This window comes from Porites lutea, chromosome 9 (assembly GCF_958299795.1).
Source record: "Porites lutea chromosome 9, jaPorLute2.1, whole genome shotgun sequence".
In the NCBI taxonomy this organism is placed as follows: domain Eukaryota; kingdom Metazoa; phylum Cnidaria; class Anthozoa; order Scleractinia; family Poritidae; genus Porites; species Porites lutea.
In genome coordinates this window covers 28,317,240-28,333,444 of record NC_133209.1, presented here as the reverse complement: position 1 = coordinate 28,333,444, position 16,205 = coordinate 28,317,240, and the positions used below count along the sequence as shown (strand labels likewise).

Here is a 16,205-nt window from a genome sequence, read left to right as displayed (position 1 = left end):
GCAATCTCCCATGTTAAACGGAGCTTTCACTGTATTGAACCAACGGAAAATAATTTGCTTTTTTTAATAGAATCTTATGACACCGTTCAATTTAGCACTTATAGCATGCCAGCTTGTCGATTTTCTCGACCACTTCAGTATTTACGTAAATCAGGACCAACCGTTTAACCTTAAATAAACAAAAACAACAACAACAGGTCTAACTTTCACACCATCTCCAGTCTCAAATGAACAGGTACCGTGTAAAAACGTAGACCGGCTTTAGCGACAACAGCACAATTTTGGACATCTTCAACTTATAAAAGACACACTAGCTTACTATCATCGGTATGTGCGAACAGGCGTTTTTCACTTTTTTGGTGAAGAAAAGTTAAATGAAGCTTTCCGGAGTGTCTTTCTTTTGAGAATTCGCAAAAAAACTTTAAGTCAAATCTCCCCCACCCCCTCCTCCTCGTAGTCGTCCATGTCCTCAAATCCAAAGTTCTCTGTTCTTCCCATGCAGGAGGCTGGACGCTAGTCAAAAGGGTGATCTTTTCAGGCGGTTTCCAACCAACAAATGGAGAAGAGATTCAAACCACCGACTACAGAATTCAGCTTTCAAACTACAGTTCCAACCTACACCTTCTTGTCACCGAAGGTCTAAAGAACCTTAGGAGCGACATAGGCTTTCAGCAATTCAGATTCTACTGCCGCAAGGCCACGCCAGGCAGAGTGTTTCATATTACGACAAAAGCCACCTCACTAGGGGAAGCCGTAGTGCAATACTTTACTGGGAACACCAGCGTCCCTCCCCAGGCATGCGACTCTTTCACCGCACTGCCAGACGATAACTCTACGTTATCTGGTGAGTGCATGAAATGGGGGCACCCAACAAAGAACACGTGGGGAAAAAACGCGTGGGGAAAAAACGCGTGGGGAGAAAACGCTACAACTCCAGAAAATATTAAAATGTACAAAAGGCTTGTTCTATGGAAAAGTGAAAAACATGCTGTAGCAATGGGCCATTCGGATTACTTCTGCGATGATTTGACAAAGGACGGATCAGATGGAGACACGTGGGAATTTTACGTGCGATAAGTCTACATCACTTTTATTTTGAGATTTCGCTTGAGATTGTTTAATTGCCCTTTGGTACTTTTTTAAGCAAACTAATAGTGACCTAGTTTTCTGCGCAACTTCGTTAGAGCCAAAAACCCAGAACAGTCCCATGGTGCAATTCGACACAACACAGACCCAGTCGCCAGCTACAATTCGCTACTTTAGAAAAGAGAAGTAAACTGGGCTGAGATAACTTTCGCAAAGACTTCTGGGACTATTAGTAGGAAAAGGAAAATAAATTGGCCAATAGCTGACCGACGCATTCCCAGTAACGACATTTCGTTTCTAATAGACTCCGTTTGCCCCTTTTTTGGCATGAACTTTCGTTTTCAAATGCTCATAAATATGTATTTGAGCAAAAATAACTAAATACGCAAAATTTGGGAGTGAACAAACAAAGTATTAAAGAAGGAATCGTCAATAGTCATGAACACATAAGTTGGTATGGTTTATATACTTTTATGGTTCACAGACTTGCGTGGATAAAACTTTACTGGGCTACTGAAAAAAAAAGTCTCTAGAGAACGTGAATGCAAGGCAATATTTTACTGCATATATTTAAGTTCAGAAACGGTTTCCTCAATTCGGCTTTAACGTAATTGTCTGCCTTACCTCCAAACCCATTAACGATAACCAAATTACCCTGCGAGCAGTGGTTTCTGCAGGCCGGAGAAACAACTACTCTCAGAGTATAAGCAAATGTAACAAAAAGCATAAAAGGATACACGGGTTATGATCATCCACATTGCAATGATCCAGGAGTAGAGGAATTCCTTCAAGTTCACGCACCTATATGAACATTAATAAAACCAATAAACCAATTACTGTAAAAACCCGCGACTAAGAACCTGGTTTTTATGAACCTGTTAAGTTAAAATTACCCATTTAGGGCCCCTTCGTAGAGGAAGCTGTTTAGCCGAAAATCTTAAACAGGTTTTTATTCTCTAAAATGTCTAAAAAAATTCTAAACACTTGGGTAAATAAGATAAGTCAACATTCAGTATCCTCTTTGGTGCCTGATCATTCCAACTGCAATGCAATGGTATGCAGATTTTACATAAGGAATAAGCGGAATACCACTGAATACTCTTAGCTACAACGTGTTTTTTTCTTCAGAAAATAAGAATCTATTTAATAACCTTAGTTACTAAAATTTGTGCTAATCACCATTTATTCAAGAACCTGTTTGGGCTAACTTGGGAAAACGCACGTTCTTACTTGCGCGTTTTTACTGATTAACAGTAAATAAGCACTTATATCAGCAGGTATATTCTCTGCACTGTTTTTTGTACATTTCCTACGATAATGATGAGGAGATTTTGTTTAGCAATTAAGACCTTTTCATTTGCTGACCATCTCCTTTTTTCTCCTGACCTTTAAGATTGATTGATTAATGCAACTTTAAGGAGAAATTGAATGTTGGTCACTCTAAGGGGGTTAAACATTTTTGACCACCACAGTCTGATAAGTGTTTGTATAAGCAAGGTTTTCGATGAAAACACAAAGAAGGTTCATTTCACATTTGAGCCATAAGACAGTAGTCTTTAAAAACCAAAATGGTTTTGTACACGGGAGTTTCTGAAGATGGATTCCACCTCGATCAAAACACAGTATTAGTCTACTTGGCAGGTGCCAGTTAGTTTTTTCATGGAGCATCCAAGGAGAAAACGTGAAGGGTGGAATAGGCCTCTTCTCCTTTTTCACCCCTCACGTGTGCGCATCCTTGAAATTTCTCCCTTTGCCCAAAATTACAGGCGCCTGCTACACAGGCATGCATCTTGCCTTGTTTTGATTGGCTGTGTGTTGGTAGCACATGTTTCCAATAACTCGCACCAGGTCTCTCTGAAAGCCATGACTAGGGTTCAGTTTCCCCGAGTCTACACCTTGTGGAACAGAGCTGACATTGCTAAATGTTTCTTTGATGCCAGGATGAGCTGTCTCCTTTAGTAAACCTGCAGAATTGAATTGTACATATTGTTAGTAAAAACTATTAAAGTGAATTTGAAACATGTCAAATTTTGTATATTTGCTGCCAGAAAGCTACGCTCTGAGCAAAGACAACTTAAAAAAGGAAATTAAAAAAAAATGTGACAGAAAATTTACCTTCATCATTCATTTAGAGACTGATGTGACGTAAGCTTGTCTAAAGACCTGTGTTAATTTTGGCTGGACCTTCGGTACTTCTTTATACAACAGAGATCTTAATTAAAGTTGAAATCACTATTTTACCTAGCCTGCATGGCAGGTGCAAAGTACCAGTACTGTGAGGATATTGTGCTGTCAGACATAAACTAAATATTAAAGAATGAAAAACACAGTGCAAGAAAAAGACGCAACAGCAAATTCCCCCAAGATATGACATCACCTTTGGGGGTTTTAAACTCTGGACACATTGCTACTCATGAACGACCCAGCAACAAAGTGATATTAGCTCAGAAACAAACTAATAATATTAATGCAAAAGCTATATATTTTAAATGACTAAGTGCGAACAGCCAGAAGCTATGGGCAATGTAGTGAGGACACAGAGGTTTTTGAAATGCATTAATGGGGACATTTTGTTTGAAATCAATAGGATGTTGTTTCACCAGTTGAAGGAATAACTATATGTAGGTTTTCTCAGACATAACTAATTTTGTAAATGAATCATGAAAGAAATTTCCATTCCTTTCCACATTCTTGACTAACCTAGACAAGTCTCCAGTAATGCTGTTCTGTCATGCAAACCAGTGATATTTGATGGTAGTCCAGTACTTATGGAGAGTAAACTTAAAAGCCTTGTCACAATCAGCACCTGAAACTGATAAAAAATGCTATTTTAGGCCTGTAATTTTATAGTCTCCTTGCCAGGCACTCGGGCTGAGTCACACATTCCTGCTCAGGTGTAGGGGCGGGGAGCACTGCTTGACTTCAGCCTGAACAGCTGCAAAGGAGGAAACTAGTAATTCCATGTTCAAAATGAAAATATGCAACTTTTTACCGCTGAGGTCATTGTGGAAACATTTTATTGATAAAAATGAAGCCTAAAAAATGTCCAAAAAAGAAAAGCATTGGGAAGAAAAGAGTGAGAAGTTGGTGAAGAGGAATAGATGGCTGTAATGCCACTTCTAAAAATTTTGCCTTCTACATGTATGTGTTGTGGTTCAATTTTTTTCCTTGGTTTGGATTTTATTTTCCTTGGTTCCAAACTCATTATCATACATTACCATACCCCCAACAAAGGAAAATAAAATTTAAACCAAGGATAAAACTGAACCACACAATATGCATGCCTAAACTTGTAATGTAAAATCAGAAACATAAGCCTGGTAGAACTCAACTTGCAATCAATGTTTTGGGCTGTTTTTGGTTCTTTTTAAACACATGTACAGTGACCAGTACAGACAGCACAAGTGTGAGGAGTCAAAGCAAGAGTAAAATGTAGACATTAACCCATTTGCTCCTGGGAATTTTGCCAAAAATCACCTTCTGAAGCCAATCGAGCTGTTTTTTCACTGTCTTGCTATAGTGAGCCAAAACTGTCCAACATTCTGTTTTTAAATCAAGTACTTTGTGACCCATTCCAGATGCAAAATATCAGCTTTTCTTCCCTTGTTGTTGTCGTTGTTGTCATTGTTGTTCTCTTTTGATTTGATTTGTTTGGTTTTTTTTTGTTACTGGGCATCTAGTAGGCTTCATTTCAGAGGGTAACGTTAGGAAACATTCTGGGAATGCCTTAAGGATCTTGGGATTGGATGGATGGAAAGGTAGGTGGGCAGTTGAATTTTCAGGTCAACATTGTAAGGTTTTTTGCGTTTCCCCTGCCTTCTTCTCTGAATAGTGCTGTTTCTGATCTGGTTTGAAAGATCTCTTCCTTCTGCACAAGTTAGATGATGAAGATGTTGTCCTTGACTGTTAAAACAGAAGGGATGTGGATCCACATGGGCAGAGTTACAGGTGGTTTATGGGTCAATCGGTTAGGCAGAAAAATTATGCAAGACACTTACAAAGTCATCAGATGAGGTATCCATTTCTTGAAGTCTCTCAGTGATATTTACAGCATGATTTTCAAACTGATCAGCTACATAACTTAATGACGATGCATAAAACTGCTCTTCCACTGACTGCCCTTGTGATCTGTCACTTGGTTCATCTAAGGCATCTAAAACATTCAACGAAAAAATTCAATCATCATTTGCATACCAGCAACGGTGAAACTTCTGTAGATGGCCAAAAAGGCTGCAGCATTGAATATCAAAGTTACAAATAATTATTAAAGTTACAAATGGAGTTGGATCTTGGCTTATTTAACCAGCAAAAGACTACCAGTAATTACTCTACATCAAGGTCAAAACATTCAAAATAATGTACCTGTTAAAACAAGTCTAAATGGAGTTAGGCCTTGGGCTTGACCAAGCCAGTAAAATAACACCTTTTTACACTACATGGTCTAGTATTCATCCTATTAGCTACTCTCTAGGGCTGTCAGTAAGGTTTCAAGTTGCCACATATAAGTAATTAAGGTGTAGGTGCAGTTTTGACAGCTAGGAAGTCCTTTTCATTCTATGATCCTCTTTGTTAATTCCTATGAAAGTAGCGAGAAGTGAGTAGGTCATGTTCATATAGAAAAAACCCTGGGAAATCTCCGGCCCTCAGACCTTGATGACAACCCTGTAACAAACGAAATAACTTTAAATTTACCTTTATCGATAATGATAGGTAAATAAATATTAAACTTACCTGTTGTTTTCACCTGGAATAAGTCCAACAGAATAATCCTATTAACCAGTAACAAGACAAAATTACAATACTTAAACACAACAGTGCTCACTAAATGTGCAACAATAATGCACACTCTAAGAATAAACCAATAACAATGTTATTTTGTTATACTGTGAAAAATGCAACATTTGCATAAGATAATACTATTTTGACAGATATTTTACAGTTTTCTGTTCCTAGTGAATCCTATCCCTTCATTGTACTTGAAACTGTAAATGCAGTTCTACAGTACTGCTCAAAAGAATCTTACATGTACCAATCTCATCTCATTTCTCGAAAGACAAGTGTCTAATCACAGAGATGAGCATCTCGTCTCTAGAGACAAGAGTCTCATCTAAAGAGAATCAGTACTGCACAGTGGCAGATCCAGACCTTCAGATAAGGGGGGGTGGGGGGGGGGCCTGGCCATCCAGACTCTGAGATAAGGAGGGGGGGCGGTCTCAAAAATACTTTTTTCAGCCCTTCGGGCCTCATTTTGGTCTAAAAAATTAATAAGGCGGGGGGGTGCCCCCACCCAGGCACCTCCCCTGGATCTGCCACAGCTGCAGCAATTTTGGCATAAATTACAGGAAAGGTCCAACTTCTCTATGACTAGGACATGTGGCTCAGATCAAAGAAGAAACAACATTCTTAACAGGGGGCCTAAAGCTTGAAACATCGGGGAAGGCTTTCACTCTATTGAAAAACATGTTCCAAAAACCATACATTATAAAAGAGCCAACATCTGAACCTCTTTATATTTGCCTGCAACAGCAAGGCACACAACCTGTTTTAAACTGACACAACACGTCACTTACATCACACTTAGTGTGATGATGCTATTGATCCATGAAAACAATATGGAGTAGTGTATAAGATTCCTTGTGAGTGCAGGAAAGAATACATAATTTTAAAGGCAAAATGGGATGATGCATGCATGAACAGATTATAGCTTTAAAGAACTCAAACCTCAGCCATTTCTGAGTATACCAGTAAGACTTAATTGGCATTAATAATCTGTTTTGAGACAAGGTTAAGTCTATTGACTGAGGGTTAAAGGTAGAATCCGATATTTTAGTGTATAAAACAGAGGAGCTACGTCATGAGAAAAGCCATGATAAAAGACATAATGAGGTGAAAATAACTTTAATTCGATCCTGTGGACAGGTCCTACAATGATCCCATTTACAAGAAACCTTTTTGAAGGCATTCTACATTATACTATTACATTTTTAAATATTTTACAACACAAAATAAACACAAGCTGTCTATTTTAGCAGAAACAAGGTCTATTGCCTAAAATATGTTTTACTTTATACCTTCTTTACCTTGCGAGTGGATCAAATTCAATTCCTTGAAACATCTCAGGGAATAAACCATTACAGATCAAGTAATCTAAAACAAAATATCTTAAAAAAAAATAAACTTAGAAAAAACTGTATTGAGCACAAAAGCTTAACATGGTTAAGCCAACACTAAAGACAGATACATGATCTGATTAATGGGGGGGGACACTCCCTTATTTGGCCAGATGGGTATGTGCCACTCAACAGGGTGTGGTTCTCAAGGTCTTGAATCTTACAATTTCACTATTTAGGGTGACCGTCTTGAACAGGGTGCCTTTTTGAAGTGTGAAGGCTGGTGATAAGTGGTCTACATGTGTGGTACCAAAAATTTTTATCTTTTTCAAAAAAATATGTGTATAATTGCATGACATTAGTTTTAAAAATTACCTGATTCTGTGTGCGAAACAAAAGGAAGCAGGGTCATGAAATCTGGTTTCTTGTCTTAAACATGAATGATTTTTGTCTGAACAGGGTCAGGGTTTGAAGACCTTGAAGGCACAGTCCTCCCCTCAAACTTCTCGAGTGCCACCCCCTCCCTCTTTGGATCTGACTATTTATACCCACCCCCACTCAAGTTGAGTCTTCTCTGCACACAAATGAACAATGTGAGAAATGATCTTCAGTCCATAGTGGTCTCTTACAAGCTGTATCCTGGAAAAATACAAATATTAAAATAGTGGAAAAACTTCTGTAATCCTGAGTAACTACAGATAGCCCTGAGATATACATGTATACCAAGAACACAAAAACTTGCACAAGTACCTGTTCTGTTCATTTAAACAGTTGTAAATTATCATGCATAAACAGTCTTGGATTGTGTGATTTGTTGATGAAAACACATCTCTGTAAGAAAATTAAAAATTAGCAAAAAAACCATTAACTTTGCATAAAATTAATACCAAGCACAGGAAGGACTTGCATAGATGTAACAGAATGCCAGTGGGCCAGAAAGATAGTTATCAACAAAAAAATTCCCCCCACTAGATTAAAAAAAGTGTACAGTTTAAAACAAAACAGCAGAATAACATGATTTTCCTTAATTTGATTGATAAATTGGGAATTCATAGGTTCAACCAAACCAGTTCAATAGCATCATTTTTTTTTTCAGGGCAGGATGAAGAGTACATGCAGTCTCCATGCAGCTGTTCTCTGTGTTATCACAAAGTGAGGGGTGACCCACAAAATGAACAGCTGCATGGGAGACTAGATGAGGAGGGAAAGAAAGAATAACTAATTGCTTATTCACTTAATATCATAGGTGACGAATTACTCCATAATTTTGACACAAAATTTGAGCGATAATTTGTTATTTCACATGTGAAATTACAAAATTGCCATGGCAACCTTCCGCACGTCTCAGTGTCAAGATGGCAACAAAAGTTTTAATATGTCATGAATGACTGAAGATGCCAGAGCATAAAAAGACGCTTTAGAAAACCTAAACACACAAAAGAGCACATCAAGAAGGATTCTAACAGGTATTTTGTCAAAAAATTCTGAACTTAAGCCAAATTTAAGCTCTAAACGTTCAAGAGAAGGAAGTTCTCAATCGATGCAATCCAGGAATCATATAAAACATGTCAAAAATCCAAGAATGCTAACATAATTCGTCACCCATGATTAAAGGCTTGGAAAATTATGAGGATTGCCGATTTGGACAAATTGCACATGAAATTATTCCCTAATTTCACTCGTCACCATTTGATTACACATACTAACACAACATCATTATTTCATTGAGAAAAGTTCAATTTAATGTTTCCCACAGGATAACAAAACTCACAAGAAAAATTGTGGGAAGCATTTCTTCCACACAAGTCCCTGAGTAGTCTCATTTTTTACCACTGCATTACCAAGGAGCTGAAGGCTACTTCTTAAAACATCATTAACAGCATCCACCCCTACATGCATAGAAAGAAAATCAGTTAATATAACATGTTGGCTAACTCTCAGCACAATCTTTTTACCAAACAGGAGAAAGTGATTGACCTTAAAGCAAGCCCTCTACTACCTCTTTCAATTTCCTGGTACTTTGGTTTCAACAAAGTTATAATTACGTCCATTGCCTGGTCTGCCACACTGGAAGATCTGAAATTAGACATGACAATAATAATGTTATCATGCTTTATTAACACTGTAATAACATCATCATCACATTTCCCCAAGTTAACAAGGAACAGGACAGGAACAGCACTTCAAATGCAACAAACCTATAAAACATTTAGCTGGAACATGGGGAGTTTTTTTATTACAGTTATGCTCAAAAGTAAGTTACCACTCAGCTCTCACAAAACAAGAAATGGAATAGCACATGACTTGAATCAGATAGTGTACAATGGGATTCATGTCTCATGAGAGATTATTACATGTAAGGGTCACTTGCTGTGTGATTCTCACAGTGCTAAAAGGTTATAAAACTGTAAGTACAGCTGTATCGTTGCTAAACTTTACCGTGTAACAAAACTTCAAAGCTATGCAAACCGAATATCACAACTAACATTAGCATCGCCACTCAACACAACACAAAAGCATTTTAACAAATGGAAATTTTGATCAAGAAATTAATACAAAAAGGACTTACTCTGAAGACTTACTACTTGTGTAAAGCATAAAATTATCAGAATCTTGTAGATAATGCACACAAATCCATCACACATTCACTAAGTGACTCGATCATGCATGAACATTTTGGATTGTTTCTTGGTGTTACAGAAGCTATTGCCGATTTGCTTTTGTTTTGTGGTGCAGATATTGTGTAATGTATTTTCAATCTTCTGTTAGGTATCATTTGGTGTTTGCCCTTGTTTAGTTTAAACAAGAATTTCTACTCTCTTGTATGAATAAGTTTAGGGGCAGAAACAAAGGGAATTGTGAACCAAGCAGGGTCGAATACTGGTTTAATGTGAGAACAGATGTTACTCCCAAAATAAAGGCTATCGTTACTTTTAGCACACCCTAACTCTATAGAGGAAAACAAGTACATTGTAAGAGAACTACATTTTGGTAGCAAAATGACGAGTTTAATACGACGAAAAAAACAATGCCGTATTTTCTACAGCAAATATATAACAAAAAAGGGGCAAAACTGGACATTTCTGGATGCATCTTTTAGCTATGAACAATGAATTCAAGAAATTAAATTCTCTGATGTTGCTAGGTATGCTACTATTATGGTTTCTCTTACACTGTAATACTACAAGTATTTCAGTACTTACAATATAATGTTCTGATTCTTAGGTGTTTCAGCGCAACAGTTTCTTAGAAATCTGAACGCCTCTGTCAAAGTTTTCAGGTGAAGACTAAGTTGTTCATGTTCTTCTACATTCGTGTGAGAATACAACATATTCTTGCAAGCCACGATGATATCTTTAGTCTGTATTACGTGAATATCCGATAAACAGCATCTACAAAGAATGAAACACAACTATTTGTGAATGAACACATGTGATTCCATTCGCTTCTAAACAGCTGTTGAAAATGTATAATCCTCACAAAAACCTTACCTATTGCTTTTTTCTAAGGCCCAAGATTTGAGCTTTTCCAAAACTGCTCTAATTTCTATCCAAGACGTTTCAGATTGACCAAGCCTCTTTGCAAAACAAGCCAGTTCGCGAAGAAGTTCATCCGCCATCTTGGAATCTTGGCGATTGGATAAGAAACATTATGAAGTACCAATTGTGACATAGGAATTCCGCTGACCCAATTCGACTATCCTTGACCTCGTTCCCAGGGTCTGCTCGTTTTTCATGTGGCGGCTTTGTTTCTCGCGCAGATTTCCTAAATCCATCTTTCCCTTTGTCTTTCTTTTTAATACCTAGCTTTGTTGCCCAATTCTCATGGAATTTTGGCTAACTAATAGCCTGCGTCAGGAGTCTCCTTCACAGCGGTCAAACGAGTGAAATTTGCAAAAGTCAAGCGAAATACTTCAAAGTTAAGGTTGCTACTTTCACTATCGAAAGTTTAGGGTATTACCAACATCCTGTTAGTTTACTAATCATAACTATAACAAAATTCTCAAATCTGATTGCTTCTCAACTGCCCTGATTTCAGCCTTAATTGGACAGTTTAATAGGACAGTACGCGTCATGCCTAAGTAATTGGACAGTACGCGCCATCACGCGCGCGCTTAAATGGCTTTTTTTTTTTATTGCTAGCGAAAAAATCTTGGAATTTCTTGTGTTTTGATTTAAAAAGAGCCCTATATACCACAAATTTTGTTAAAGTTATCATGATTAATTGGTAACAGAACTTCGTGTCGTCCAATTCGGTCTGTAATCATACTCGTGATTAAACAAATCAGACTCCCGCTACGCGGTCGTCCGATTTTGTTAATCACTCGTATGATTACAGACCGAATTGGACTCCACTCAGTCCTGTTACCATTACTAAACTTTTTAAAAGTTTACTAAAAAAGTTCTAAGTGATTGAAAACCGATGCTGACGTTATTATCGACGCCATTTTCAAACATGATTCTCTATTAGCGCGAAGCGTTTTCAGCGAAAAAAGCTCAAAATTTTGAGAAAAATGGAAAGATAGCTATGTTGACTAACTGATTTATACATCTTTGCCCATTTTTCTCTAACTGGTAAATGAAATCCCAGCAATAAAAAACAAAAATAACGATTTAGACGTTTGACCGCGGTGGTGGAGTCTCCTGCCTACGTTGCAGAACGAGAAATGCGAGAAAGAACGGGACACCCGTGTCTCCCTCGAGCGCGCCCAGTTCCGCGCCCATTAGGGACCTTATGATCCGACAACAGCAACGCAATTGAAAACCACGCTGAAAAATTTGAAACCTTTTCGCCCTCATACCAAGTCGCCCAGTGACTTGAAGTATGGAAGTTAAGTTGGAACTGAAGAGAGGGAACCGTGTCCGAGTTCAGAGAGAGATAAAAAATTTATCGCCTTGTCGTTCCCTTCTCAAGTTAACTCAAAAATTTGACCATTTTACGTCGTAGTTGATCAAGGACGGCGGAGAAATGTACAAAAAAGCGTGCAGATTGTTGTTTTGCTCACTGGAACCTATTGTGTTTCAGACGTTTCTGTTGCCGTCGCCATCTTAGTTTCGTAAGGTCCCTATTATTACTTCCAAGCGCCTGCTACTAACTTTTCATAAAGGGACTAACTTAATCGGCAAAGGACTGTTACCAAATAGTAGTAGGTTAATGATAAAATTGGCAACTCATTTCCCCCCACCCCCCCCACCCCCTCCCAGATGTTACTTGCTTGCTGTTAGGATTAGTAAAAGTTTCCAAAATGAGATCTCTGTGGTCTCCATTTTGAGGGCTACTTGCACGTGACTTCGCACATAATTCCCGTCCCGCCCTTCCCAAATAAGGAGCTTGCTAGTAGTCTTAATTGAATTCAATTTCGCACATATTTTGGTGTTCAAATCAAGCTTAATACATATGGCTTCTAGACATGGCTACTATATAGGGCGCTAACTATCGCTGTATCCTTATTGAGGTTAGAAACTGGGTAAAGTGAAATTATTCTAAAATCAATGTTAAAGCTCAGAAAGGCATCCGCTCATCTTGATTTTAAAGGACCTAAACAATCGAAATTGAAAGACGAGTTATATTTGCAGTCTGTTCTTATTTAATTGATGCCACCTCCGGAAAGGTAATGTTTCTTATGTAAACGTAAACTGTAAAATCAAACTTAAATCTGATAATGTTTGGTTTATTAGTCACAATACATGCTCACTCCGCCCGAGGTCGGCGAGGCTGGATAGCCAGTCTTTATGATTGTAATTCCTAGCTCTGGATAATGTTGTTTTTCGTTGTTACTGTGTCAATGTCATTGTTGGTTTATATTTTCGTTATGTCTTTATTTCATAATATATTTCCGCGTTCCTTCAAAGTCGCGACGCGTCAAGAGGGAACATTTCCTTCAGTCGAACCTGTTGTGTCTCCTCCATTCGACAATCCACATCACGTGACTTTTCCAGATCTCCATGGGTTTCATTTGATTGGATGCATATCTTGAAAATAGACAACGCTATCCGGGACCAAATTTGCCTGTAGCTCACGTCACATAAAAGGAGCATTGGAGAGACTGACGACTGAATAAAAACCAACCACTGGATTAACACGTTCAGCTCTTGTGGATACTGAACAGCTGCCATTTGAAGTGCAGCTGTAACGTAAAGAGGTAGGCAGCAAATCAGAGTAACGCAACACCTCAGCATAAGTAATCGTGACAGCGAGCGTTGTTCCTTGGGAGATTTAGATAGAGGGAGCCATCTTGGGCTTTCGAAGATCTTCTTTCGCTTATAATTTATGTCAGGAACTCGGTAAGATATAACGAACGGGCCTTTAGGGGTGCCATGTTGAGGGCTACGTAAAACAACAGAAGCAGACTGAGACCCTTGCAGTTGTGCTTCTTGGCTACTTCCGGGTTCAGTTTGCTGAGCATGCGCCCTTTCATTTTGGCGCGCAATGATCTCCAACAGAGTATTCAAGGCTCCTTCTAGTGGCAAAGATTTCTGGGAAACCTTTCTTCCGACCATGGGACTGTTACATGCCGATGGTAAAACAGATCGTCTGGTTGCGAAGGAGCCAGAGGAAAAACGACCAGATCTTACCGAAGTTGACGATGAAGCCGCGGTTGTCATCTCCGGGTCGTTCATTTTTGTTTCTAATACATGTCGCTCCCAGTAGAGCTGCAATGGGTAAAAGCAGCGCTTCTTTAACGCCTTAGCAGCAAGAAAGGTACTGGTTAGGAGAAGAGCGAAAGAAAGGGCGAGATAGCAGATAGAATAGTGCGAGATTTGCGTAGGGCGAGGTAAAGCACAAGAGTGTATGAAATAAAGGCCATCGTAAGAACTCCATCCCAGAAGAGGCACTACACTTAATACCACTGCCATCAAAAAGCAAACGGCGAGAACAGCGATTTGTCTTCTCCTGGCACGACGTTTTTCAACAGACTGGACATAATGCCTCACTTTTTGGCAAAAAACAGCTAGCACGAAAAGAACCAGAAAACACGTGATCAGCTGCCAGGTGCTTAGAAACGTTAAGGCGTGACATACTGACTTGCTATTTTCCAACCACGATGGACCTATAACATGAATCACGAGCATGATCCCGGGTCCAAGTAATGTAGCTGTAAAGTCCAGCGCAGCCAACAATATGATGTGAGGACATCTTAGGTTTGTACGGTAGGAAACAAACGGTATGACAAGATTCCCGCACACGCCTAGTAGCGCTAGTGTAATGGCGACTACAAGCTGAACAGTACTGGGTACCACAAACATCACTGGTATACTGTAATTTCCTCAGTTGAATGTAAAACAGAAGCTCTGAAAAAGCAAAGAACAGAAAATCAGAGGAGAATGTATTACACTGAAAGAGTAAATCGGGAGCAACTTTTTACGCGCATGCAAAGGACTTAAAAAACGATTTACACGGCTCAATTTTGACGGATTTGATGTGCTTGCGACAATCCTACAACGGGAGGTTTATCGTGTACATCTCACTTACAAATGACTTCCCCGCGGCTATCGTAAGTTTGATTTACAAGGTACGATTTGGGTTGTACATCTACGGTAAGCACCTTGCACGTGACAAATTTTTGCCGTGTAAATCGGTCTTTACAAAAAATTTTCCATTGGTGCAGAATGTTTACCACCTTACCGGTCCGGTGATTAATTTGTCATTTTTGCTGTATATGTACAAATTGTTTTAAATTACCTTAATTACCGCGCTTTTTTAACTGATTAGAAAGAATTACCTCAACAAGCATACGGTAACAAACGCTAATTAGTATGCGTTAAAAAGCCTTTTCAATATACACATGTTTTTTAAAACAATATAACAATATTTTGTTATTTGTTTTCAGAATAAGAACTGAGGACGCAGATTTTCCGTTCGTTGACATCAATAAAAATGCATCAATTCGTCAATTTTCAAACTGAGAAAAAGTTCGCAAAAAGTTATCATGTTCCTCTAACGCCCCATGCATGGTAATCCAGGGCTGCTTACCATACACAAATAACCCGGGTGGAAATCTTGTGCATGAACATAATTCTTTAGAATTTGGCGTGGTGGGACAATTACCCGCTACAAAGTATAACCAAATCAACTGAACATATAAAAGAGTAGAAGAATTGCATCGCATCAAATTACAGCCCATATTTTATGACGCTTCCCAAACGAGATGGCCCGAACCGGTTGATTTTCTTATCAGAATTTCCGGTTTTCCCATGTAAATTGTAAGTACCCCAAGTCTTTGGATCCAGTGCCATTGTGCCTTACCTTAAACAAAGCCATTAACTTACTTCACATTACCGCGGAGCAAATGTGGATTTTTTGAGAAGCGATCGAAATACTCCAAGTTCGAACCAAAAAAATGAAGCTTTTTGGAGCACATATTGCTGTTTTAGTTCCAAACATGAGAAAATTAAAATAAACGGTACCTAAAGAAAATCCTACTTACTAGCGTTTAGAATGAAAAGCCTACGCGGTTGAAAAACACCTGAAAATTTTCAGGCTTGACCGAGAATCGACCCCTAACCTATGCGATGACCGAACGCAATGCTCTATCCATTGAGCTAATACACATGGGTGTGTTTAATGCAGGCACTGACTAACTATGGAAAAAATAGTGTCAAATGCACAACGGTGTCTTTCCTCGAGGATCTGGATAAACCAACTTATTTTGAACAAACTTAAAGCACTCATCGTGTACTTTTATCAAGAGAGTAATTTCTTTTCAGTTCTCCGGCTGCCTCATCCAAGTTGCAGCCAGTTCATTTAAGTTAGCTGTTGCATTGGGTCGTCTAAATAACTTCCAAATTAGGTCAATCTAGGTTAGGGGCATGTATCCTTTTTCCAAACGATACCAAACCTTACCCTTACACACTGTGACCACAACGGCTAGCATTTCGTTCTCCACGCTTCATGAACTTAACAGTTGGGTATCATAAATTTCTATGGAGTAAGCCGTGTTCATCCGGAGAGGATTTCACCGGACCCTGGCATATTGATGCCAGTCGGTTGCCAAAGCTTGAAAGCATT

General features: G+C 38.7%; 1 protein-coding gene across 1 annotated transcript in view; it reads right to left on the bottom strand.

Annotated features, from left to right (window-relative positions):
• The window catches only part of LOC140947776 (ataxin-10-like), a 15,061-nt gene extending 4,215 nt beyond the window's left edge, over positions 1–10,846 (bottom strand). The window contains exons 1-12 of the mRNA XM_073396967.1: positions 10,688–10,846; positions 10,400–10,588; positions 9,196–9,272; positions 8,968–9,085; positions 7,947–8,027; positions 7,749–7,835; positions 7,167–7,247; positions 5,818–5,855; positions 5,085–5,239; positions 3,787–3,898; positions 2,881–3,050; positions 1,824–1,887 (exon numbers count right to left, since the gene is read on the bottom strand). Coding sequence (XP_073253068.1) covers positions 1,824–1,887; positions 2,881–3,050; positions 3,787–3,898; positions 5,085–5,239; positions 5,818–5,855; positions 7,167–7,247; positions 7,749–7,835; positions 7,947–8,027; positions 8,968–9,085; positions 9,196–9,272; positions 10,400–10,588; positions 10,688–10,815 — 1,300 coding nt within the window. The 5' untranslated portion in view covers positions 10,816–10,846. The remainder of the gene's footprint in view (positions 1–1,823; positions 1,888–2,880; positions 3,051–3,786; positions 3,899–5,084; positions 5,240–5,817; positions 5,856–7,166; positions 7,248–7,748; positions 7,836–7,946; positions 8,028–8,967; positions 9,086–9,195; positions 9,273–10,399; positions 10,589–10,687) is intronic.
• Positions 10,847–16,205: the final 5,359 nt, after the last annotated feature.